Source organism: Vanacampus margaritifer, chromosome 18 (genome assembly GCF_051991255.1).
Source record: "Vanacampus margaritifer isolate UIUO_Vmar chromosome 18, RoL_Vmar_1.0, whole genome shotgun sequence".
Classification (NCBI taxonomy): domain Eukaryota; kingdom Metazoa; phylum Chordata; class Actinopteri; order Syngnathiformes; family Syngnathidae; genus Vanacampus; species Vanacampus margaritifer.
The window spans coordinates 4,730,969-4,755,249 of NC_135449.1; the positions used below are offsets into that span (position 1 = coordinate 4,730,969).

At 40.7% G+C, this 24,281-nt stretch overlaps 3 protein-coding genes and 1 long non-coding RNA gene across 5 annotated transcripts in view; 1 reads left to right on the plus strand and 3 right to left on the minus strand.

Moving 5' to 3' along the window:
• Positions 1-17,432, plus strand: part of afap1l2 (actin filament associated protein 1-like 2) — a 28,404-nt gene extending 10,972 nt beyond the window's left edge. Inside the window, exons 3-20 of one of the 2 annotated variants that reach the window (XM_077551020.1) lie at positions 1,940-2,005; positions 3,651-3,742; positions 8,173-8,284; positions 9,319-9,396; positions 9,473-9,687; positions 10,710-10,889; positions 10,981-11,067; positions 11,147-11,228; positions 11,304-11,408; positions 12,413-12,624; positions 13,855-14,000; positions 14,096-14,207; positions 14,318-14,575; positions 14,656-14,920; positions 15,857-16,030; positions 16,178-16,365; positions 16,442-16,621; positions 16,735-17,432. In XM_077551020.1, coding sequence (XP_077407146.1) covers positions 1,940-2,005; positions 3,651-3,742; positions 8,173-8,284; positions 9,319-9,396; positions 9,473-9,687; positions 10,710-10,889; positions 10,981-11,067; positions 11,147-11,228; positions 11,304-11,408; positions 12,413-12,624; positions 13,855-14,000; positions 14,096-14,207; positions 14,318-14,575; positions 14,656-14,920; positions 15,857-16,030; positions 16,178-16,365; positions 16,442-16,621; positions 16,735-16,761 — 2,579 coding nt within the window. In that variant the 3' untranslated portion in view covers positions 16,762-17,432. The remainder of the gene's footprint in view (positions 1-1,939; positions 2,006-3,650; positions 3,743-8,172; positions 8,285-9,318; positions 9,397-9,472; positions 9,688-10,709; positions 10,890-10,980; positions 11,068-11,146; positions 11,229-11,303; positions 11,409-12,412; positions 12,625-13,854; positions 14,001-14,095; positions 14,208-14,317; positions 14,576-14,655; positions 14,921-15,856; positions 16,031-16,177; positions 16,366-16,441; positions 16,622-16,734) is intronic. The other variant, XM_077551021.1, reaches the window with a different exon arrangement.
• LOC144038481 (kelch repeat and BTB domain-containing protein 13) lies at positions 3,159-6,352 on the minus strand. Its single transcript, XM_077551023.1, has one exon. It carries the CDS (start codon positions 5,912-5,914, stop codon positions 4,343-4,345), a length of 1,572 nt encoding a protein of 523 aa, XP_077407149.1. The 5' UTR covers positions 5,915-6,352; the 3' UTR covers positions 3,159-4,342.
• LOC144038482 (uncharacterized) lies at positions 7,044-15,979 on the minus strand. The gene is made up of 9 exons (XR_013289230.1): positions 15,814-15,979; positions 13,101-13,201; positions 12,925-13,019; positions 12,776-12,839; positions 12,521-12,618; positions 10,960-11,062; positions 10,670-10,853; positions 9,465-9,681; positions 7,044-7,724 (listed from the first exon to the last, which is right to left on the minus strand). It is a non-coding gene; the product is annotated as an uncharacterized LOC144038482 (long non-coding RNA).
• Positions 17,433-17,535: 103 nt separating the features above from the next.
• vwa2 (von Willebrand factor A domain containing 2) lies at positions 17,536-24,223 on the minus strand. Its single transcript, XM_077551022.1, has 14 exons — positions 24,050-24,223; positions 23,568-23,632; positions 22,734-22,808; positions 22,393-22,526; positions 22,202-22,311; positions 21,723-21,920; positions 21,530-21,663; positions 20,820-20,949; positions 20,687-20,742; positions 20,497-20,604; positions 19,773-20,354; positions 18,624-19,175; positions 18,330-18,452; positions 17,536-18,165 (listed from the first exon to the last, which is right to left on the minus strand). Exons 1-14 carry the CDS (start codon positions 24,076-24,078, stop codon positions 18,035-18,037), a joined length of 2,427 nt encoding a protein of 808 aa, XP_077407148.1. The 5' UTR covers positions 24,079-24,223; the 3' UTR covers positions 17,536-18,034.
• Between the last annotated feature and the right edge of the window lie 58 nt (positions 24,224-24,281).

The window sequence follows — 24,281 nt, forward strand, 5'->3', positions numbered from 1 at the left end:
ACAATAAACCCCAAAAATTCGTATGGAAATAATCTTCTAGCCACCATAAATAACATCAGCCCACCAGCAGTTTCATGTTTTAAGTGTCAAGAGCCATGAACAAGGAAAATAAACAAGTAATTCCCTGTGATGGAGTGAAAGATATTCAGTTTGGCTGCCGTGGGCGTAAAAAGCGAACGATCACAAATGTTCTCCAATTAAATGCCGGGGTAATTTCGCAAACAACGCTTCAGTCAGCTCGAGTGCATCTGATGGTGAGGGCCTGCGAGAGTGTAATAATTACATGGTGGTTAGGCAGATAGCAAAAAAAAAAAAAAAAAAGTGCATTGCAAGTGGGTTGTCAGATAGCCAAGTGCTGACTTACAACGTTCAGTGAATTTGTGGGAAACAAAATCGGCGACCGCACGTTACATAAGGATGAAGACTGATGAAGCAAGTTTGAATAGCTTGCTGTGAACCAACCGCCGTAGCTTTACTGTATGACAAACACTACAACATGACATGCAAGCCGGGAAGAAGCCAGTTAACACTCTCATTCGCCGACGCCCACGTCACTCACCAGGCCCAGGCTATGCCTTTTAAATCTTTGCAGATTTAAAAGTCAGAAAAGAACAAACCCCAAAGCTATGGCTCCTCCCTTCTCGTCAACATAATTTGCTTAACACCAAGATGCCACTAGACAGCACCAAAGCAACTCATTTTATGTTAGACACGATTTTGGCCTGGGCACACAATGAGGTTCAGTATATCAGCGAATTAGCACATCAAAGGCTTTTAAAGCCTGAGATTTTTCCGGAAAAAGGCAGCTCACATGGTCAAGTGCAAGTGGCCTTTAAGTTGCTGTTTTTTCCAGTGTAACTAAAATCAAAGGAAATGCTTATAAAAATCCCAACATGTCCAATCATAAATGTAGTATGACTCTCTGAGGAGTCGATAAAAACGGAAACGTCCCCGGAGGTTTGCAATGAATTTTGGGTTGAAAAAGTCACAGCGAGTCCCCATCTCGTCGTGCGACACCGACACACTGGAACAGTTTTCCCTTTCCATGTTCAGGTCTTGGACTTGTTCCTCCACACTTCCTCTCCTGGCTCTTAGCTGTATGATTATTCCAAAGCCGCATTCATCCACTGGGGACGCTCACTTCCTTTGAGCAGCAGTTTATAAATAGCCCGACATCTCTCCAAACACAGGCAGAAACTTTCTATTTTCTTTCGTTCGTTCGTTTTCCGCCCAAGATATCAATTTCAAAGGAGTCTAACACCCAAAGCTGTCTTTGATGGTGCCCTCTTGGTCAGCGAAAATGGATTCAATTAGGAAAACGGAACCTTCTGTGAGGTTATGGTGACCGGCTGCCAAAAAGCGCACATTTTGTTTCTTTCTGAGGACTGTTTACGGGACATTGTCAAAACCGTATACTCTCAACCTACAATTACTTCTCTATGGTGAAGCCAATTTATAAAATGTTAATTTTTTGGGGACAGGATTACAATAAATTTATGGGGATGAATTTATAAGCATTCTACATGCATTCAGCTTTTATTAGCATTAAGGTTTCCGCATTCCCACGCAATTTCTGCAGAAATTGCACTTTTTCTAGCATATCAGGAAATGCATTATAATTTCACTGAAATGATTAATGCAGTTTTCTTTTTTTTTATCATCCAACTACAATTAATGAGTAATTTTCACATAATTACTGCCGAAATTTTATATTGTTGATTAATTGCAATGAAAGTGATTACAATTTTAAATAAATGTGAATATGTGAAATTTTTATTGGACATTTTTTTGTGAATTACAATTAAATTATTAAATAAAATAAATAACAAATGGGTTTAATTTCTTTTAAATAATACATAACGGAATGCTTTATGCATTCCAATTTTGGCGTTTTTGTGAGTGTTGACGCTCTTTCGCTCTTTCTGTGGCCTTCACACAGGTGCGGATGAGGAGTACATCTACATGAATAAAGTTGTCGTCGGTGGCAAGGAAAAGCAGGAGAAAGGTAAAAATTTTAAATTCTTGCACTAAAATGGATTTTTTTTTAGCTTTTTTTTTTTTTATTTTTTTTTATCGGGTGTATTTTTATTTTTTCCTTGGTATCAACTTCACGATCCTTGTGATTAAAATGTAAAACAAAATTTTAAAAATGCAAAGGAAAATCCCCAAAAAGTACGATATCCGATAAAATCATAATAAAATCAATTAATCTCACAAGCCGATGGTTAAATACGATTACATACATCTAGCTACTGTAATTCTGCCCGTTTGACAATTTATCATACTGCGGCATTACGCAACTCCATCTCGTTTAATAGAATACAGCGACTGCCAATTAATGAAACGGGTTTGATCAATTATTCAGCAGCCTCAAATCTCACGACTCCGTTGCAACAATCTCTCTGAAACTAAACTCAAGAACAAAAGAGGGGGCAAAAAAAAAAAAAGAGTCTCAAACTAAATTCTTTCTTGTAGTCCAAACAAAACAAGGCAGCTACAGATGGCGAGGAGCTATGAAGAAACAGACAGGAAATGGTGGCGGGGTAGGGTGGGGTGTGTGTGTGGGGGGGGGGGGGGTCAGGGGGGAATTGGGTTGTCTGTGACTGTAGCTTGCGTCTGCTTTTCACTTGAATTCCGTCCCGACGAGCGCGAGTTGCAATAACTCATGTCCACTGCAACGTTTGACCCACTTGGAGAACCTCAACTCAGCAGCGACTGAGGAGACACAAGACGATTGTTGGCCCATCATAGCACAATCTCACTATTTTGCAGATTTTTAAGTGGTCCTTTTTTTTTTTTTTTTCTCTCTTTTTACACTATACTGTAAACCCTTTACATAACGGACTTCCAGTTTTAATTTTTTTTTACTATGGCTTGTGGACAAAAATTTGACATCAAACACTTGCTAGATGGTAGCAGAAAACAACTCAATTCACAACATACAGTAGTTTGGGAGATATTGAACAATTAAAAAAAAAAGGCTTGAAATTGTTTATTGCCAACCCAGTTGAAGTTTACTGTCAAACTAAACATAATCCCATTCCAATGTTTGTGTATTTAAAACAAACCACACAACTGTGCTTTCAGAATCTTTGCTAGCTTAATGCTAATACACAATGCAAAACGCCAAGGACAAGCTAATGAATATCATGGATAGTTACAATGTTTTTTTTAATTCATTAAAAAAATTTGATTAAACACAAACAGTAAAGCAAGCAATATAACCATACTCACATGCATATATACTTTATCCTCTGCACCGCAAATAATTAAACGCCTGTTTCACATTATTTGAGTCCCTGTGAAAAGCCATTACAATCTTTATCCAATTCAAATCCAACCATGCAGCTTTGTCGAATAAATAAACTATGGCACGCAAAAGGAAGTAGATCCCCTGTTTGTGTTCGCCAAAAACAATCAAAACTAGGTCAAGAAATACAATACACCCAAAAGTCAAAGCGATCCGAATCCGCCCCAATCAGATCAGGTCTCATCGGATTTGAATGCCGGTATCCGCCCTCCGGTGTGGGACATCTGGACGTCCCACAATGGTGTTAAGGCAGAACGCACGTGAAGGACGAGTTATGTATCCATTTGCTTTGTGTTTGTTTTAAAATGGAGTGCAAGCTCATGTTACTTTTACATTCTAGATGAGAGATCAAATGTCCTGGTCAATGGAAAAGCATCCAAACACTCCCCCGTCCCACAGAAGAGCCTTCCCAATCTGCCACCCCCCAGAACAGTAAGTGACTGCATCGCCATGTCAAATAGTTTGATGTTAAACAAAAAAAGTTAGAAATAGATGAAAGGATTCGGAAAATTAATCCCAAAGGCTGTATTTTCACAAATCTCATTGACCCAAGCTTGAGGCTTTGGGCTGTTTTACTGGATTTTGACAGATTTTGCAAAGCCCACAGAATGTTGTGTGCTATTGCTACAAAAACATGGAACCTACCAAAAGAAAGATTAGAGTCTCTTCTTTCATCAGGAAAAAAAGAAGAAGCTAAGTTTCATCATTATTCACAAATCTGTTTAAAGCAGCTTTTTGCAACATGGCCCTGGTTGATCTCTTATACTCTGCTGCCACCTGCTGGCCGTTTTTGTAATAACTACCATTGCTTCAAGCGTTCTCTTCAGGTCAGAGGCTGCATCAAAGCCTTCTGTATGCTCTAGCATTAAAAAAAATAATAATAAAAAAACGTATAAATATGTTTTTGGGACCAAATGAGTTAATTACTCAAGGCGTGAGGAAACGGTAAAAGATCCGAAGATTTTTGAAATCCTTAGAACAGATAGCTTTTGCTAACAATTCAAGGACTCCTTGTATCCCAAAAGAAAAACGTTAGACCTCCAGCATATCATCAACCAACCGTTCCGTTTTGTCTTTCAAAGACATTTCCTTTTCTTCCCCCTGCGCATCCACCCGAGGTTTTACCGGTCCCGTCTTGGGAAGCCGAAGTAAACACGTCCATAGCGATCCGCTATTCGGAAAACCCTTCATCTGCCTTCGGGGCGTCCACTCGTTCCCGCTGATGACGTACTCGAGCGTCAGCATGTGTTTCACTGTGAACGCCGAGTCGCCCCTTATCACGGCGGTGAACAGCGCCCCCTTGCTGTTGATGTAGTGGCCCGGCACGGCTGTCCACTGGGCCGTGGTGATATTGTAGCAGTCGATGAGACAGCGGAGGAAGTCGTCGCAGGGCCCGTTGCGCATGACGTACAAATTGTCCCTGTGGGCGACCATGCAGTGGCCGTAACTCTGAGGTCTGACCATCGTGGTGGCGAGTTTCCACTCGTCATCACATGCGACATACTCGTAAATGTCCGTGGTATCAGGTGGCTTCCAGAAGCAGACAAACATCCGGCGCCTCGCAACGGCGCAAGCGGCCGACGCTACCGGCCTCGGTGCTTGTCGTATAAAAGCCCACTCGCCCTTCAGCGGGTCGTAACACTCGGCCGCGGCCGTGTAGCGTTTCTGGAACTCGCCTCCAATGGCGTAGAGTCGGCCCTCGTGCCCCAGTAAGGTGAAGTCATACCTGGGGGTCCGGGGTCCTGGCAGAGCGGTCCAAACCCCCGATTCGGGGTCAAAGCAGAAGGCGCCGTCAACAGTGTCTTTCCCATAGCCGTGAACGCCGCCGACGATGTACAGGCGGTTGTCCAGCACGGCCACGCCGCACATGGAAGTGCTGCATCGGGTCGGGAGGTGCGTGAGATGCTTCCATCGCCCTTCGTTTTCATCCAGGTAGCACACGACCCGGTAGGCGTCGCGGAGCAGCTCCGACGAAGGAGAATGAGTCCCGATTGCGACGTAAGACGCGGGGGATAACGACTGGGAGCGCCGCAGCAGATTCTCAGGGAGGGTCGCCGCCGCCGTTTCCTTGAGGTCCTCGAAGGCGTCGCGAAGGAAAAGAGCGGCGCTGTGAAAAAGTTTCTCCACCCCGAAGACGGAGGCGGCGTGGTAGAGCAAGAGGCAGTTGTCCGAATCGACGATATCGCAAAGATGGCGGGTCAAACGCGACACCTGCAGGAAAGCGGCGCACTCCACGGCGTCTGCCAGCTCATCCGGCTCGGAGAGGGTCGGCGTCTCCCCTTTACAGACCGCCAGAGCGATGAGAAAACCTCTGGCGTGAACGCCGCCTTTAAGGTGCAGCTCCTCCTGATGACTTTCGAGCATGCCGGACTGGAAGAGGGCCCGGAAGTAGTTGCTGTGCCTGGCGAGGAAGGCCCTCTCCACAACGAACCAGCTGTCTTCCACTTTCACCCTCACCCGACACGGGTTTCTTTCCACCAGGGTCGCATTCTTGTCTCGAACGGATCCCAGGCCCTCGGGCATGTCCATGATCTCGCAAACGCGGGGTCTCACGACGGAAAAATATGACACTCCGGTTGAAATGGATCCATTTATCCACAACATGTGACCCGGTAAACAAACGTTTGAAGAGTTCCATTGCGGCGATTCAATGCATGGTCTGAAAATAGAAGTGTTCTATTGATAGTAACGGTGCCGCTATGGAAGGAAGAAGAAATGAAAGCAGACGTCCATGCTGGCGACTGGTGAGCAACAGACGTCAAGTTTGATTGGATGGCATTGGCTCAAAATGTTTATGGTAACATTCTCTGACCGCACAATGTATACACGTATGGAGGACCAAAACGGCCAAAATTAAAAATGAAGAGACAAATGGCTAATAGTGAAAATAAAAATGGATATAAAAAATATAATACAAAAAATAATACACAAATGGAAATCAAAAATCCGGGGTAGGGTCGCGAGGGTAGCGGGTTTGCAATGGCTGACTCCAACCCAAGACATGCTTTAGGACCGCCCCCTCATTTGAATATACATTATTTTGCAAATAAATAAATGATAGGAAAAGAAGAAGAGCAGAGCGTTTTTTTTTATTAATTTATATTTATTTTTGTATTTATTTATATATATATATATATATATATATATATATATATATATATAATTATTTTTTTAAATTATATTTTTATATCCATTTTAAAATCATTCATTTACGGTATTTATTTATTATTATTTTTTGTTTTGTTTTGGTCCTTCATATACAAGTACTGATATAAAATTTGGGAACAGGTTTAAAGGTTGTTGTAAGGCGGCGTCATTTCAAACTTTATACCAAAATTCAGCATGATGGAGTCGTGGTTAGCACGTGATATAAAAAGGTGGTCAGAATTGTTTTAATTTAGAAATTTTAGGTCAAATTCAGAGTGCTAAGTGATTGTCCAGATAGACATATACACACATGAACTGCATCTGTGACATCTTTTGGTCTTGTTTTAGCAAACCTGTGACAGTCAGTGAGAATATTTAGTTTAATTTTACTTCATAAAAAAAAAAAAAGATTTCTTCCACTACAACGCTCCCAGTTTCAGACTGTTTTTCCAGATTCTTGGCATGGGAACCAGGGATTTTCCATGTTCCTCTGCCTGTTCTTTACCCCCCCCCCCCAACCCCCTCCACCACACCCCGATTACTCCCCCCGGTCCCCCCGTTGCTTGCTTTTGTTACATATGCCGGATCAAGTCGCTGAGGATGTCAAATGAAAGGAAAGGAGCGGGTTGAAGTGAGAGTAAAGCATCTTTTGAGTGATAAAACACACCTTGACGTTTTGTACGTGTGCACGCAGTGTCAATGTCTGCAATGGCGGACATACGCCCCCAACCCCCCCACACTCCCGTATTGCAACATAGTGATAAGGTGGGTGTGACAGGAGGCCGCTGCCGCTGCCTTGGAATGCCTTGTTTTAATTAACAGCAGATGCTTCGACTGCTGTGTGATTTACAGTAGAAATACACCCCCGAAGATATTTTTATAAGTTTCTGTTCGGCCAAACACTTCCATGGTAAAAGCTCCAATTTGAAGTTACAGTAAAACAGAAAAATAGACTTTTGTTGGCAGTAAATATCGGGCGACCTCCTGCAAGGTGCTTCATCGTTTTTGCACCATCATGCAGTGTCAACACACTATTATTGTTTGCCTACAGCTGTTTTGACGTTTTATTGGAAGGAAAATAATCACCAATTTAAATTTTTCATATTCAAATCCATTTGGATCATCAACTTTGTAAAAACCTTCCTACTTTCCCACTAACCTCCCCCAGGGCTTGCTTTGTACGTAATTGGCACCTCCCTCTGCTCATCTGCTCCATCTTGCATTTCTGTGATCTTGCTGAGGGAATGGATGCGCCTTGGGAGGGATCCTGAGAAAGTGCAAGATTTAAGATCAGACGCTTTTATCAGCGGCCGGGAAGAAAATGTTTCTTAATTCGACTCACAGAATTTGTGCACAGTTCACTTTTGTGCAGTCGGACTGAAGCGACCTATTTGTTTCGGTGCTCGGCGGAATAGTTTGAAATACCTTTTGGTGTATTGATCATCTAAGTAATCTGGCATGAAAGCACTTCTTTTCATCTTCTGGCGCGCTTTCAGTAATGTCGTTGTATCCCATCGAAGGGATACTGTGGACTTATTCTCATTAATTGAGATGTTTTGACAACTTTCTGGATTGACCCAATTTTTTGACCCAACTAAAAGGATCTGACCAATATTTATATATTGTGTTATTTTTGACAGTTTTTACAGTGCACAATTAGCATTTGTAGTTTGCAGAGGTGATCTAATCGTTTGGTGCCATTTTTTTCCCATTAGGGCCCCGTGACTCGGGAACCTTTTCCCCTACCCGGCGTCCAGGTGCCGACCTGCTCGGAAGCCTCAGAGAGTTACTACGAGGAGGCTCAACCTTATGAGGAAACCGTCAATGGTAAGGAGTGGCCTTCAATCGTGTTGTGTGATACTATTCGTCCCTCTGTCAGCTTATGTCAATGCTTTACTTTCTTCACGGACACCTGCATAGTCGAGTGAATGCCAAAGATCAAAATATAACTTTCATATGATGTAGGGCTGTGCAATTAATCGAAATGTAATTACAATTTCAATTATTACGCTCCACAATTACAAAATCAGCATAATCGTAAAAAAAGAAAGAAAATATTATTAATACAAATTTTTGAATTGTTTACATTTATACATTTGCGCCTTTTATAAATTTTCAAATAACTAATTCAATTTAATTTCATCCAAAGGGAACGTGCATAATTAGCTTAATGAAAGTGTTTCAAAGAATTTTATTTGTCTTAATATTTTGTATTTTACGTTTAAACATTTTCTTTTGTACCAAAACAATTTATAATTGTCCTACTGCACAGTGCAAATGCTGCACTCCAACTTCACGTTTTTGCTAACATAAATAAATAAATATATATTTTTATAAATATATATTATTATAAATTCTGTTTGGTCCAAAGTGCACTTGCATAATTATAGTATTTCAATTTTTTTTTCTTAATTGGTCTTAATATTTTTTAAACATGTAAACATTTTCTTGTTTTGTAACAAACGATAAATTAAGTTTTTTCCAACATAAATAAATAAATATATATTATTATAAATATATATTATTATTATTATTATAAATTTTGGGGGGTCCAAAAGGAAAGTAAAAGTTAAAGTATTTATATATTTATACTATATGCTTAAACATTTTCTTGTTTTGTACCAAAAAATAATCGTTTGAATAATCGTCATTTCAATTATTGCCCAAATTATCGTGATTATTATTTTTTCCATAATCGAGCAGCCCTAACATGATGTCAAAATGTTGAGCCAAATGCCCCAATAAAGCCACAAAGTTGTCCACCTTATCATTTTGCAAGTGTCTGATGCATGGCATATTCTCACTGTGTGTTAAACTGTCCCTATTTTCCTTCTTTTCTGCTGCCTGTGGTTCTCGTGCAGACCTGCAAAGCCTCCTCTTGAGGCGTTGGCTGCGAGTGGCGAGCTCTGACAGCGTTGTCTATGCCGTTATCACCCGCGGTAGCTACCTGTCTGTCTTTCCAACTTCCCGTTCCCATCACTGTGCGCTCACGCAGTGTCACTCTTACTTTCCCAGACGACGGCGAGGCGGTCAGCAGCTCGTACGAGTCCTACGACGAGGAGGAAGTGGTGACCAGAGGGAAGTCGCTGTCAGCGCAGCACCAGTGGCCATCGGCCGAGGCGTCCATCGAACTGATGAAAGACGCTCGCATTTGCGCCTTCCTGTGGAGGAAGAAGTGGCTCGGACAGTGGGCCAAGCAACTGTGTGTCATCAAAGATCACCGTCTACTGGTAAATAAAAAAATAAAATAAAATAAAAATGTAGTCAATAGGGGTGTCAAAATTAGTGCGTTAATTTTGAATTAATTTAATGTTCCTTTAACGGCACAAATTTTTTTAACGGTCGATTAATGGACGCCCATTACTTGGAAAGCCTGTACTGGGGGAATTTCAGTCGCAACGCAGCAGACACGTCCACGTCAAAATTGAGCAGTAATAAATTGAATAATAATGCATATATTTGTGGAGACTGGGATAAAGTTGTATTATACAATTTTAAAAATGTGCAGAATTTCACAAGTTACTTCATGTCGCTCTTAATGTGAAAAGAAAAAGACATAGAGCTATTATGCCATCTAGTGGCAAAAATATGACCTCAACACAAATCAATAACACTTGATTTTTACAGTACAATACATTTTTTTAACTTCAACTCAATTTTATGATTTATTATGAAATTACTGAATCAAGGGCCAAGCAACTTTTTTTTTCTAATTCTTCATACTCTTGTTAACAAAATTGGGAAAAATGTTTAACTATTAATTTCTTAATTCATAAAATTGAGTTAAAATTAAAAAGGTGCCTTGTACTGTAAAAATCGAGTGTGATAGTGATTTGTGTTGAGGTCATTGTTCTGCCCCTAGATGGCATAATTGCATTTGTAAAACGTTTAGTGCATTTTTCCATATCAAGAGAAATTTAATCTTTAACATGAAATAACTTATTAAATTCTGTACATTTAAAAAATTGTAAAATACAATATTAACCCCAATCTCCACAAATATATGCATTATTAATTAAATGTATTACTACGAAATTTTGACGTGGATGTGTTTGGTGTATTGCGACTGGAAGTACAGAATTTAATCGTGTGTTAATAAAATGAGTTAAAGGAAGTTTAAATGAACTCAAAATGAATACACTAATTTTGACACCCCTAATTTCTAGCAACATTGTAGAAAAACACAGCCACAAAAATCATTTTTTTCTGTACCTATTTGATTGACAACGTGTCTCTTTTTTGCTACGTTCAGTGCTACAAGAGCTCCAAGGAGCAGACGCCCCTGTTGGACGTGAGCCTGCTGGGCTGCGGCGTCACCTACAAGGAGAAGCAGATGAAGAGGAAGGAGCACAAGCTGAAGATCGTCCCAGTGGGAGGGGAGGCCATCGTGCTGGGGCTGCAGAGCAAGGAGCAGACGGAGCAGTGGCTCAAAGTAACGTTTGGCTCATATTTCACAAAAAGATGCCCATTTAAAAACCGGTATGATTGGCTGGTAAGCATACCGTTTCCTTTGTGCTCATTAGGTGATCCAGGAGATCAGTCCCAAGCCGAGCGAGAACGGCGACTCGCAGTATCCCGCCTCTGACTCTCCCAGGCTCATTTGCACTAAGGTCAGAATAAAATATGAATTGGGTAGATTTATTCCACACAAATGTGACCATAACTCTTGGATGCGGTTGTTTTTGACAGGGGGAGGTCGGCGAGCGACACTCGGTGGCTTCGGAAAGCGGCAGCAGCACCGACAGTCATGCTGAGACTCCCGAGAAAGATGGTGAGTTGACGCAACGAAATTGAACCATCGTCTTGTGGTTTTGCTTAGCGTCCCTGACAACTGTTCCTTTTACAGTGAAGAAAAAATACAGTGCAGGTTTGAAGCTCAGCAACTTGATGAACATCGGAAAGAAAAAAGTGTCGTCGTTGGACAACGCCGAGAAATGTGTCGAAACGTCCGGTGAGTTAGTCTAGTGCAAATCTAGGATTGGAGATCAGGGATGGGTACATTTGTTACACACATTTGTTTAACATATTAAATTTATAAAACTGGACAAAAAAAAATAAAATGCAAACAATTTTTTTTTTATTATATTAGTAAAAATATTCATTTTCATTTTTAGGGGGCAATTATAATTAAAACACAACAAACAAAAACACATACACATTTAGGATTTAATTATGCACATTTTGTATTTATTTTTATTTAAGTTTTTTGTTCATTATTGTCATTAAGAAGTAATTAAATGTTAACTCTATGCATAAAATATTTCATTCTAATTCTTAAACTGTATAATTAATTTAATAGTATTGTTAATTTTTTTTGTAAAAGATTATATATTTTTTATATTAGAAAATTGTTTAATACATTTTGTTAATCAATTGCATATTATCAATTAACATTCATTCAATAATAAAATTAATATTAAATGTACTATCCTGTATATGTAAATTTTAAAACTATTTTCGAATAATGTAATTTTTAAAATAAATTTATCATATTAAATGTTATTAAATAATCTTTGTTAAAAATGCTATTTTAATAAGCAAATAATTCATTCCTATTCTTAAACTATAATTAATTTAATAGTATCGTTAAAAATTTTGTAAAACAATATATTTTTTATATTTTTTTAATGCGTTTTGTTAATCAATTACGCAATATTAATTAACATTCATTCAATAAATAATAATACAATTTATAGTAAATGTACTATCCTTTTTAAAAAAAATTGTATAATGTAATTTTTTAAATAAATTTAATTATTAAATAGTCTTTATTAAAAATGTTTTTAAAAATATATATATTTTAACAAGCTAAATATTTCATTCTCATTTTTAATTTGAATAATTCAATTACAATTTATTTTACTATTATTCTTATTGTATTATTTGCAACAAATGAATTAACCAATTGTGAAATTGTATTTTAATGAACCAATTTTGCTACCGTCCTTTTGTCAGGCTACCTCAACGTGCTGGTGAACAGCCAGTGGCGAACGTGCTGGTGCCTTATCAAGAACGGTCAGTTGTGGTTCTACCAGGACAAGAACAAGAGCAAAGTGAGCCAACCTGCCGTGAAGCTCGAGGGTTGCCAGGTTTCGCCAGACCCCAGCCCGGAACACCTCTACTCCTTCCGGATCGACATGAGTGGCACGCAGCTGGCAACCCTGGAGGTATTCAGCACCATTTTTCATGACAGAAGCACCGGATAAGCATTGACACCAAGCCAAAGTGACGTGTTGCTGGGCTGGGTCACGTCGGGTGCTGATGATAAACAAGCTGACGTAGGCCTTGGATGAAAATTTGACCCAGATGAGGACTTACGTCGTACGAGAGATGGGCGGCTCACTTGTTATGAAAACATCAAGTCCAGGATGAAGAGAAACGTCTGGAGTGAAAAAAAATAATGTGTCAGCATTTTTTTTTTTTAAGACACCGGGTGCACGGTTACATGAAGTAAACACTGTCCTCACTGGAGCAAGGGTGGTCCATGTGTTGTGTGGATCTGGGTGGAGGGTGGGGATGTCCTGGGATTCGGTAATGGAAAAAGCCCTCCAGTTTCTCCCTGCTGCATATTTGAGTATCAACAACGGTATTTAATGTCCCATCTGTAGGCTTCTTCGTAAGACATATTTCTCAAAGCACTCACCATAAATCCCATTGGGCCATAAAGGCATGGAACGGTTCAGTAAGGAACGGTTTGGAAAATGTTCTTGGGTTTGGTTTGGAGGACCACACCTATAGACACATCTTGGGGAATGCAATGCAAATGTAAAAAAATGAAATAAAAATGGAAATGATGTTTACCTCTCGCAAGGAAAAGCTTTTAACTCATTTACTCCCAAAAAGATATATATACTTTCTATTTTAAATGTTTTAAGTGTGCCAAAGACGTATTTGTACGTTTAAAAAAATAAAATAAAAAATATCCTAGAGCATACAGAAGGCTTTGATGCAGCCTCCCAACTGCACAGAACGTTTGAGGAAATTGTAGTTATTACAAAAACGGCCAGCAGGTGGCAGCAGAGCAAAGGAGATCAACCAGGGCCATGTTGAAAAATAACAGTTTTATACAGATTTGTGAATGATGATGAAACTTTGCTATATTCTAATGCTAATTGCTGCAAAACAGAAACATATAGAAAAATATTTTTTTTCCTGATGAAAGAAGAGACTCTAATCTTTCTTTTGGTAGGTTCCATGCTTTATAACAATAGATCACAATATTCTGTGGGCCTTGCAAAATCAGTCAAAATCCAGGAAAACAGCCGGGAGCGAAAATGGCTAGAAGTGAATGAGTTAGTCAAAATTTTAATTGAGTCCATATCATTTAAAGGCTTTGGGGAGTCGAGAGCTACTTTGACCAAGACTGAATTCTGAACTCGTTTGTTTTCTGTTTCTAGGCCAAAACGTCCGCAGTCATGGGCCACTGGCTGGGCCTCTTGCTGTCCCAGACAGGAAGTAAGACAGACCCGGAGGAGCTAACCTACGACTACGTCAATGCAGAGAGGATCACCAGTATCGTCAACGCAGCAAAGACGTCATTATAGTAAGAAAGGAAAAAAACTCTGTAAGGGCTGCATGGGCCCAAAAACTCTTCACATTGACTGTGCTAGAGTTTCAAAAATGTATTTGTGGTTCCAGCTTGATGCAGAGGCGCTACTCTGAGCCAAACACCTATATCGACACCCTGCCCTCCACCCCTCACAACCCAGATGAGCTGTATGACGACGTGGCGTCAATAGCGGATCCAGAGGTACAAATGGGTCATTAGTCTTACCAATTAGAAATAATTGTTACCCCAACCAATGAACAATGGATTCGGGTCAAATATTCTATTTTCAGTTTCACTGTACTGTTTTCCAGGATATTGTTGCTGGCTGTCTTCCACAGAGCGAGGAAAAGGAAATTGAAGGACATAATGAAATGTCTGAAAAGTACCCAAAAGACCAAGTGGCTCAAGATGAGGACCCTGAAAACAGAGTATACCTCGACCTGGTACCTGTGCGGTCTTTTTTGCATACAGTAGCAATTGGCGGAAAGGAATCGCCTCCACAAGAAGCATCCGGAGAATCCCTTCAACCCTTACAGGAACAGAAGGACCCTTTGAGTCCAACTAAAGAGGTAACCTCGTACCTGAAAGTTCGATTTGCTTAATTTGATGTTCAAAATATCTGAAGAAAACTCTGGTGCCTCCATTCCAGGTCAGTCCAAATAACCTGCCAGAACCCCACGCAGCATCTACTTTAAACGACTCCAGTTGCGGCAAAGCCGAGGAACAGCGCTCCACGAGTCCCACCGCTCAGACACAACGTCAAACTCCACCAAATTCCAAGACCCTGCCGCAAAGCCAGGAGCCCCCCAAGAGGACGTTGAGTTCCTCGGGGGTCCCGAAAGCTTTGACTCTTCAAACAACCTCTGGGTTTCCTCTTAGTCCTCAACCGCTCCGACCTAAAGCGTTTAGCACAGGTGAGGGATAGTGTTAATTTGATCAACCGTTTTTTAGGTTTAGTCGAGTTTCAATCACGATTGTTAGTTTTTATCACAGTTAGTCAACCTCATCCTGTTTTTATTTTTGTCAATTTTTTGCCGACTATAAATCTAGCATTTTAGTCTTTATTGCAGTCCAAGGACACATTTTATTTGTCTAGTCAACATTTTAGTCTCATTTTACCCCAGTATAATTTTTGGGTCAGCAGATAATGTTGAACATTTCTGATCTTAAATTATTTCAAATAAAATGTTCTGTCATCTTTGTGATGAAAAACAACTTGACACAATTACAGTATATCAACAAGTGGCTACTGTGGCTCCATGCTATAAGCTAGTAAATTAGCCAGGTGAAAAATGTGTGGTGACGAGATTATTTTTCTTTAGTTTTCATTGACGAAATTAACACTAGTAAGGGATATGAATTGGGGGTAAAAAAAAAAGCATGTGTTTGGCTCCCTCAAGTGGTAGGCTGCCTCTTTTACAGCAGGAATTTTCGTTCAATGGTCCAAATTTAGGAACACCTGCTTATCAAAAAATCCTTCAAATCTAAAAACTAAATAAAAATAATTCTTTCTGAATTAATAATCGCATTAAAATGTATCCTTTTAAAGGCTTTTTGGAAGAAAAAAATACTAAATATTTCATATGTAATGGCAAAATTATTCTAAAATACAAGTCATTTCAAAACTGTTTTATTACTGTATAACAAGATAAAAAATAACATTCGAAATTAGTTGGAACCAACCAATCAACCGCACATGCCTGACCTTTCCCCCATTCGACCATAGGGGGAGCTGTAACACCATTAATACAATACAGCATTTCAAATCGATTTTACATTTGATCCTTAGAAGATTGTACAGCCATACCTCGTGATCCAGACTGACATTTGACTCGTATGTTGATTTCCAGGCTGTCCAGGTTCCGTTGAGGGGAAGCTGGGCAAAAAACGCACAGAGGCGGACTTGCTGCGCTACAGCGACGAGCGCGAGCGCTTGGAGCGACAGCGCGAGGAGGTCAGGAGCAACCTGGCCAGCCTGAAAAAGGAACGGCGGGAAACCAAAGAAGAGCTCAATGCCTGCCAAGGTAAATCCCAACTACTCAGGGCAGGGCTAAAATATTTCCACTCAAAATCCTCACGCCTGGATGCCCAAAAAGTTTGCAAGCCCAACTTCGAGAACATTAAAGCATCTGATTTGCATACCTGAGTGTTCTTCTGTATGTTCATCTCAGATGCCAAGCAGCAGGTCTCACTGGAAGCTCGGCTGAAGCAGACCGAGGAGGCCAGTCGGCAAGCTGAGCAGCGGCGTGTGGAGGTGGAGCTGCAGCTGGTGGAAGTTAAGGAGAGCCTGAAGAAGGTGGAGGCTGGGCCCTTCACGTTGGGGACCACACTGGACAGCAATCTCCAGGACACATCCACGGTCAGCCGCCATCAACCCGAATCAGCCTTTAAGTAAAAAACACATGGATTTAAACACGTTTTCCGCTCACCCTCAGACAAAAACAGTGACCCCGCCTGCTCCCCAAATTGCATCATCGCCATCCTCATCCTCCTGCCAAGCATCCAGCAGTCCCACCGGTGCAGACCCAGCATCTCCTGTCAATTCGGCCTCTGCACTAAAGAACAGGCCGGCGTCCATCATGGCCACAAAAGGCAAAGTGCTGCAGAAAGCCAAAGTGAGGCCTGTTTAAAAAAAAGTTTTTAGCACAATACCGCAATCTGATGCTAGTTTCTGTTTGAACTTAAAAAAATAAATAAATCACAATCCAATCCTGCTTTGTCGTTACAGGAGTGGGAAAGGAAGTCCACCACCTAAAGAAGAGAGTCCAATGTCTTTCGGGTCAATCTGTTTAAGCCTGTGTGGCGATCCCTTAACTGTATCCACCAAGTGCTACAGTCCAGTTTAAGTTTGTCCAGGTACGGTTTTTGTACCCGAGCTCATTTGTGTTCTTCCCATTGTTGCACAGAAGAGGCCATTCACTGTCGACCAATAAATATGGTACTGTAGCAGAGGGTTGCTAAAAAGGTGCTCTGTACCGATTACCTCTCATGGTATCCTTCACCAATTTAGGATTTTTTTTAAAAATGGCTGAAGCAAACTGTATTGATTGGTGGAAACCAGACAATCGAATAAATCCGCATGAAATCGTCATCCTGTGCACAAGAGCGTCCTCTCCGAAACCACTGGATACTTTCAAAGACTCGTTGTGCTCCAAAGGGAGGGATTTTTAGGTGTGGCGTGGGAGCATTCTGGCCAGTCGACTAATTGCTCTTGATCACTGAAAAGCGTCTTAAGTTTGAAACCACTGACTGTCTTTAATTGGCTACGAGTCGTCCTGGAGTTTGTCGCTTGGTTCAACATTTAAATGTGTAAATATATGCACGCCATTTATTCAGCCTTTTTTGGGTCTGTACTGCTAGCTAAAAATGCACTTTTTATTCAAATAAATACATACTGACTACAACAATGGCTTAGACATTTTTTTTGTTGTTGTCAAATATTACATTGAGCCCAACATTTTCTGGATGTAATGAAATAAAACGTAAGGAGGCCGGAAGATTGATTTTAGAAAACACAGTGGCTGCAAAATTCTGATTTAGTTGACTTTACTAGCAAAGGTTTCGGTAAACAATCATGGAATTTACAGAAATTTGACAACATTAGGCACACGATCAAATAAGATCAGAACAAAATAAGCCTTAACAAAGAAAATGAAGCTATTATTAACTTACATGTATGTATTGTTTACCTAATGTATTACAGTGCTCAGTGTATATTGCCCCATTACCCATAATGTGATGTAACAAGTAGTGTGTATAAAACAAGGGGTGGTGGGGTATTTAAAAAAAATAAATAAATAAAAAATCACAAAACATTTGGTCTGCATTTTGAAGCCATAATATTAACGGCATACTGTAGCAACATTGTGACCCATTCTGACTTTGGCCTTGGATGGACCGGAATTAAAATGATTACACATTAAAAAAAAAACATGTAGTGAGTTATGAATCATAGAAAATATTACTGAATTGTTGCTCTATAAACGTCCATGATGTAAATTATTGGTGGATGAGTGTGTGTGTGTACGTCACGCAGCGTTTCTCCTGCGGTGCAATTTGTAGTGGCGAAGGAACTCCTTGTGGCTCTTCTGCTGCCTTTTAGTCTTCCTCAGACCAGAAGGTCTGCGAAAGTCTCCTCTAGGTGAAGACCGGCTGATTCCTACAAGCACACAAACACCCGAATTTCAGATGGAAAACAGCCATCCCCTTGCATTTCTATTCATCTTTTAAAATAATCTTTAAAATATTGCAGCCTTATATCAAGGGGAGGTTAGGGTTAGTACATTTATGATTAAATGAGTTATAAAAATCAGCTCCACTGACGTATTTCACAGTGAGGTCCTTCGAAGCCTCGACACTGACAGCCAAAACTTCCTCCGGAAAGAACACACACGCCGTCATTCATACAAGGGTTGGGCTTGCAAAGGTCCACTGGCTTTTTCACTTCTGTTCAAAACGACAATATAGGAAATGTTAGAATGTCATACAGGGCATGGTCATTTTGTGATTTAAACAAAATGACTGCAAAAGCATGGAAATATTAAGTGTTGAATTTGTGTATTTAATTTCTGGAAACCTTATATTTTCACACAACATTTTTACCAAAAGTCTCCTCACCTGAACACAACATCTGCACCACCACATCCTCAAAGTATTTGAGGTCCTCGTAAAACGGCACCAATATCAAGTGTTGCTCCGAGCCGGTGATTCGCAACAGGCTGTCCCTCTGCACGTCCCCGACGCCGATGACAAACAGCAACACTCCGTCCTCGCGTAACTTCCGAGCCGGAACCATAGCGTCGTCCCCGCCCGAACCGTCTGTCACCAACACCACGGCCTTGTTGACCCCGGGGCGCGCTCCCTCGGCCACGGTGAGGACGTCGGAGAGGACGTGGAGCAAGGCAGTGCCCGCCGACGCCACACCACCGACGTAGTTGGCCTGGGCCGCCGCCTTGAGGATAGTGGAGCCCGTCTCGTGGGCGTCCAGGTTGAAGACGGTGGTGGCTTTGCGACCGTAGGTCACCAGCGCCACTTGGGCCAGATCGCGGTTGATGTCGAACTGGACGGTGAGGCTGCGGGCAAAGTCGCGCACGGTGGCAAAGTTGTCGTGGCCGACGCCGGCTGAGGCGTCCAGCACTAACACCAGGTCCGCTGCTTGACCGAGACAACCTTGGAGAGAAAAAAAATGTCTAAAAATGATTTGTTTGTGTGTTTCTGCTCCATGTATGACAAAGAAGCTAATATTTGTGAACCCGTCTTATGATAGCATTGAGCTAGCAGACTTTCATTAGATGAAATGACATGGTTTGAACATTTTGTTGTTAAAAATCTAATATAAATATACTATTTTGTTTTTCACTTTTACAGTACATATTTGCGTAATCTAAACCAATAAAAACGCATAATTTGGATGATGTCAACACTTCTGTTTCATGACTGGACGCTAGCTAACCAATAACAATCGCAAGTTGATTTGCATGTTAAAAATTTTACATATAAGCTTGGTAAGTTTACAACACGTAACAGCCTGGCGTCCACTATAACAAATAAAAACATGAGATAACCTCCCCCCAAAATGTTGTCTACTGTGGCAGATTTCAAAGCCTATGAATAAAAATAAAAATAAATCCAAGACAGTCCTGTAGGTGGCAGCAAAATATGCCAAACAACTGAATAACTAACATTTCTTTTTACTTGGCGTGTCCCTATCGCCACCATTATTAGCAATAATTACAATTATTTTTACACAAATAAGCAGAGCTCCACCTTGTGTATCCACACTGCAGATCTTAGCCTTGAGTTCAGGAATCTTGGCAGCGAGCCTTTCAGGAGAAGCGTAGGTGAGGGTCCTTTGAGGATTTCCTGTGATGTTATCCAGTTGTCCTTTCAATCTGTCCGGTCCCACCGCGATGAGGAAGAGCTCCATGTCCCGTGCGTACTTGGACGGCTCCACTACCTGGTCCGCGGATGGCGAGCCGGTCAGCAGCACCACCACATGCGGCAGGTCATCGCTTACGTCAGCGAACACGGGAATGTTCACAAAACCGTTGCGCGTGACATATCGCAGCGCTTGGCCCGTTTTGGTCGGGCCACCGATGGGTTCCAGTGCGTCCACGGCCTTAAGCAGACCCTTCAGGTCGCCTTTGAACTTCCCCACCTGAGCTTCCACCCGAGTCTCTCCTCCAAACACAGCCAGGCCTACTTTGCTAGGTGAGTTGGAGCCGATCACGGTCTGCAGAAAGCGCTTCAGGAAGGACTTGAGGCGCAGGAAGCCTTCCAAGGTGAGTGTGGAAGACCCCTCCAACAAGAAAAGAAGGTCCACTGAACAATCTAGTGATAAAGCTGGCGCTGAGGAGAGACGATGAGAATCAACATAAACATAGTTAGAGCGACTCAAATACATTTTTTGAAAATCCATCTATTTTCTATATCACTTATCCTCCATGTATGCAATCAACCTTTTGACTATTTTGTATCTGGATCTACACACCACAGTGAGGGTCTCCCCCATAGCCTGGCGGACACACACAAGTGTAGTCCTCTTGGGCTTCTGAGACGCACGTTCCTCCGTTTAGACATGGCTGTGAGTCGCAAGGGTCTAGAAAAATATACAGCAACAATAAATTAAATAATTGACCAAATATGAGCAAAAAAAAAAAAAGTTAGAATAACAACTCTACCAGGGCAGATAGTCCGATGGCAGATGCTCGCGTGCCTCTTGTAGGCCTTCTTGTACCTGCCACACACAAACTCATCCAACAGATTAACATGTTAATAACAGCTTGTCAGTGTTTTGTGTCCATGTTTACTTGCCTGTAGTACGGACAGAGAGACGTGCTTGGGAAATAACCTTTGGAGCCTTTCCAGCACATGAAATTCCCCTGCAGCTCCTTCACGGTCTCCAATGATTTTCTTTCGCAGGGGAACGCCTCCACCTGGCAGCCTTTGGGAAAAGGACACAAGGTAAAAAAAATAAATAAATAAATAAAATATATATATACTGTATATACACATATATACGTATACCAAAAGTGCAAAAAATAAATAAATAAATGACTGAAGTGAAAATAAAAATTAATATAAAAATATAATTCAAAAATGAAATACAAAAAATAAATGGAAATAAAAACAATATATATATACCTATATAAATAATAAAAAACAAAAAAATAAAAAACAAGATTAAAAAATAAAAATAAATTTTCATTATTTAGGGATATATATATTTTTTTGTTTTTATTTCCATTTATATTTATTTTTCTGTATTTAATTTTTTAATTATAATTTTTATATCTGTTTTTAATTTTCATTTATTTTTTTATTTTGGCAGTTTTTAAAACGAAGTGGGGTACCAGCCACTGGCCATGCAATATTTATGTTAATGATAAACTAATGAGATAATAGGCCTACTATTTTGGTGTTTACATTATGATTAAAACGGACATAAAACACAACAATGGAATTAATTAACTTTTTTCAAATTTCCAAATGCCAAAGCATAAATCTGTGAGGTTTCACTGTACCTGTAGGAGTGGCACCGCATAAGGAGGTGGTGGTGAGCGTCGTGTACAAGCCATTGACAGCATCATGGAAATATTCCGCAAAGAAAACGTGGCTCTCCATTGGCTCACTGGCCAAAGCATGAAGCTCCTCCCATCTGGACGACAAAAAGCAACTAATGAATCATGCCCACGCCATTTCCACCATCAGGCATACCTTGGATAACGCAGGCCAACAGCAAACAAGACGACGCCTTCTTCTTTGAGCTGCGCCGCCGCTTGTATGGCGTTGTCCTGCGACATCCCGTCCGTTAATAGGATGACAATGCGGGCGACGGCGGACGAGTTGCGCCCACCCGGGAAACCTTTCCAAAGCGCGTACTTCAGAGCCAGGCCCGTTTGTGTGCTGCCACCTCTGTATGCCAAAATACAAAGTGTAAATGTGACATTTAAGGGAGTCTGCAATGATTGACAGCCAATTAGCATCTTGCTAATTCTTCTTGGCTGACTTCCTGTTTGAGCTTTTGAACTCGGCATGTTGTCTTGTCAGCATGGTGACAGATCGTCATCACTTTCTTAAATATTTGCAGGCTAAAAAAAAATGCCATTGACATGTAAAACTGCAAGTGAGTGACGTAGTCTTTCCAGAAAGCTTCTAAAAGCCACCATGTTGCAATTTTGCTGCATGGAACACACCTGTAGGAAATCTTCTTCAGCCGTATCTTCAGCTCTTGTTTGGTGGTGTATGAATCCAGAGCAAACTCCCACCGAGGGATGGAACTAAACTGGATAAATCCTACACGCACCTGAATGGGGTGACAGTGTACTCACAATGAATGTTTTTCAAGTGAGATGGCGCATGACAGGGGAGAGAAGGGCCATCAAACCTTATCTGGTCCGATGTCGAGGGCTTGGCAAAGTTTCATTGCGAAATGCTTGGAACGCTCAAAGCTGCCCTTCCCCACACTGTAGGAACCATCCAAGAGGAAGAGGATGTCCATGACTGCAGAGCACTGCATCACTTCCAATGGAAAGATACAATTACACACAGTGCAAATTTCAGCTCAGTGCAAAACCATTATGGACGAAAAAACATGTCTGCTCAAGTCCCAAATAATCCCGATTGCCAGTGTTTGTCTTTAGTTTGCGAAGCACAGAGCTAACAAGAGTTTTGGAAAATCGCAATCATCGCCTTCCTCAATGCAATTAATTTATTGTGATGACCCACTCTCCCCTGCAGAGTTGATCTTCAGGATGTTATCGTGGCTGGTTTGGATTTCCAGCACCGAGGTACCCTGCTGAACTAGAAGAGAACACGGAGGTCAAGTCAACCTGACACAAACACCTGAACAACTCAAAATTGTTTAAATGCTTGTAAAAGTAAGTGCAAAAACGACTTAGCAAATATATATATATATATATATATATATATATATATATATATATATATATATATATATATGATTTACCGGTATTGGAGGGTCCTAACAGCTCAAACTATGATCAAAAATGCAGATGGTGCTAAAGCTGTCATTTTTTAAAATGAGTCAAAAGATTATATTGCTCCGTGACTCACGCCGCTCGCTTTAGGCAAATTTTGACAAGTCCAAGAGAGAAAAAGGAGAGAAAAAAAATGTGTTGATGCATTTTAAAGAAAATACAGGGGGGAAGTTTTTTTTTTTTTTTTTTTTTAAATGGTTTGTTAATAAATCAAAAATCATTTAGCAAAACAACTTGAGTTATGGTGCACATACAAGTAAAAATGAGAATAAATCATTCCACCATTAACACCAACAAAGCATTCTACATATTCTAAGCTTTTGATTTTATCTATGGATGACAGGGCCCGTCTGTTTTGAAACTACACAAATTTGGCCCTTGAGCACAAATATTTGCCCACGACTGCATTAAGCGTTTTGTTTTTTCTCAATCCACTTTGCCATGTCAAAAGGTCTCACAAAGCATTCCACACTGCATCATTAAAAATATTAAGTGAATTGTGTACGAGGGAGTGAAATGGAATGCAAAACAGTTGTACAAAAAAAATTAAAAGTTAACTGACCTTGAAGCAGCAGCACTATTAGAAGAAACCCATGATGGAAGTCAACACTGAGCATATTAGGACACCTGCAACAATGTAACACCGGTGTAGAGAAATGTTGAACTTTAAAGAGCTTACAGCAGAAGGAAAATTGCATACTTCAGTGTTTGTCCATTTTGCAGTCAGGAAGGAAGTACAAAAAAAAATTCTTCCTAACAGTTGTCTCATTCTTATACATGTAACCAGGGAATCCCTATGTTTAACTGGTTTTGAATGTTGGAAAATACCCGTGCAGTGCTTCTCAATTATTTCTTTTTGAACATAAAAAGGAACTCACAGGCCTCGTTAATTGTACCATAGAGCTTTTCAGTTGATTATACTAAGCATTATTCCTCTAAACGTTTTGATCCAAGTTAAAATAACAGCTGACGTCATAATGTTACAGATTGGCAAAAAAATTACTAAGTTCAGAAGTGCTGTATAACTCATTTGTCGCCACTTACCGCATGTTTTTTTTAAATCCACTTCCCATGACCTCCTTGAGTCTTTTCCACCCTGCCGGCTTCACACACTTCTTTGCTTCCAAACTGATCTCATCCACACAAGAGAGCTGTTACCACACCTCCTCACCGTACCCACCATTCATTCCACCTCCACCGGTGATCCTCCCAGCCCACACACACACACACACACACACTACTTTTCTTTCTAATTTTGCACAAGTGATGTACTTTG

What these genes read in the sequence shown, in the direction of transcription:
- vwa2 (XM_077551022.1), bottom strand. Translation starts at nt 24,078, where the DNA reads ATGGGAAGTGGATTTAAAAAAAACATGCG. An exon ending in GATCAACTCTGCAGGGGAGA is followed by an intron (nt 22,527 to 22,733) that starts GTGGGTCATCAC and finishes TTCCATTGGAAG; the next exon opens with TGATGCAGTGCTCTGCAGTC. An exon ending in TGGGGGAGACCCTCACTGTG is followed by an intron (nt 20,355 to 20,496) that starts GTGTGTAGATCC and finishes GTCTCTCCTCAG; the next exon opens with CGCCAGCTTTATCACTAGAT.
- LOC144038481 (XM_077551023.1), bottom strand. Translation starts at nt 5,914, where the DNA reads ATGTTGTGGATAAATGGATCCATTTCAACCGGAGTGTCATATTTTTCC.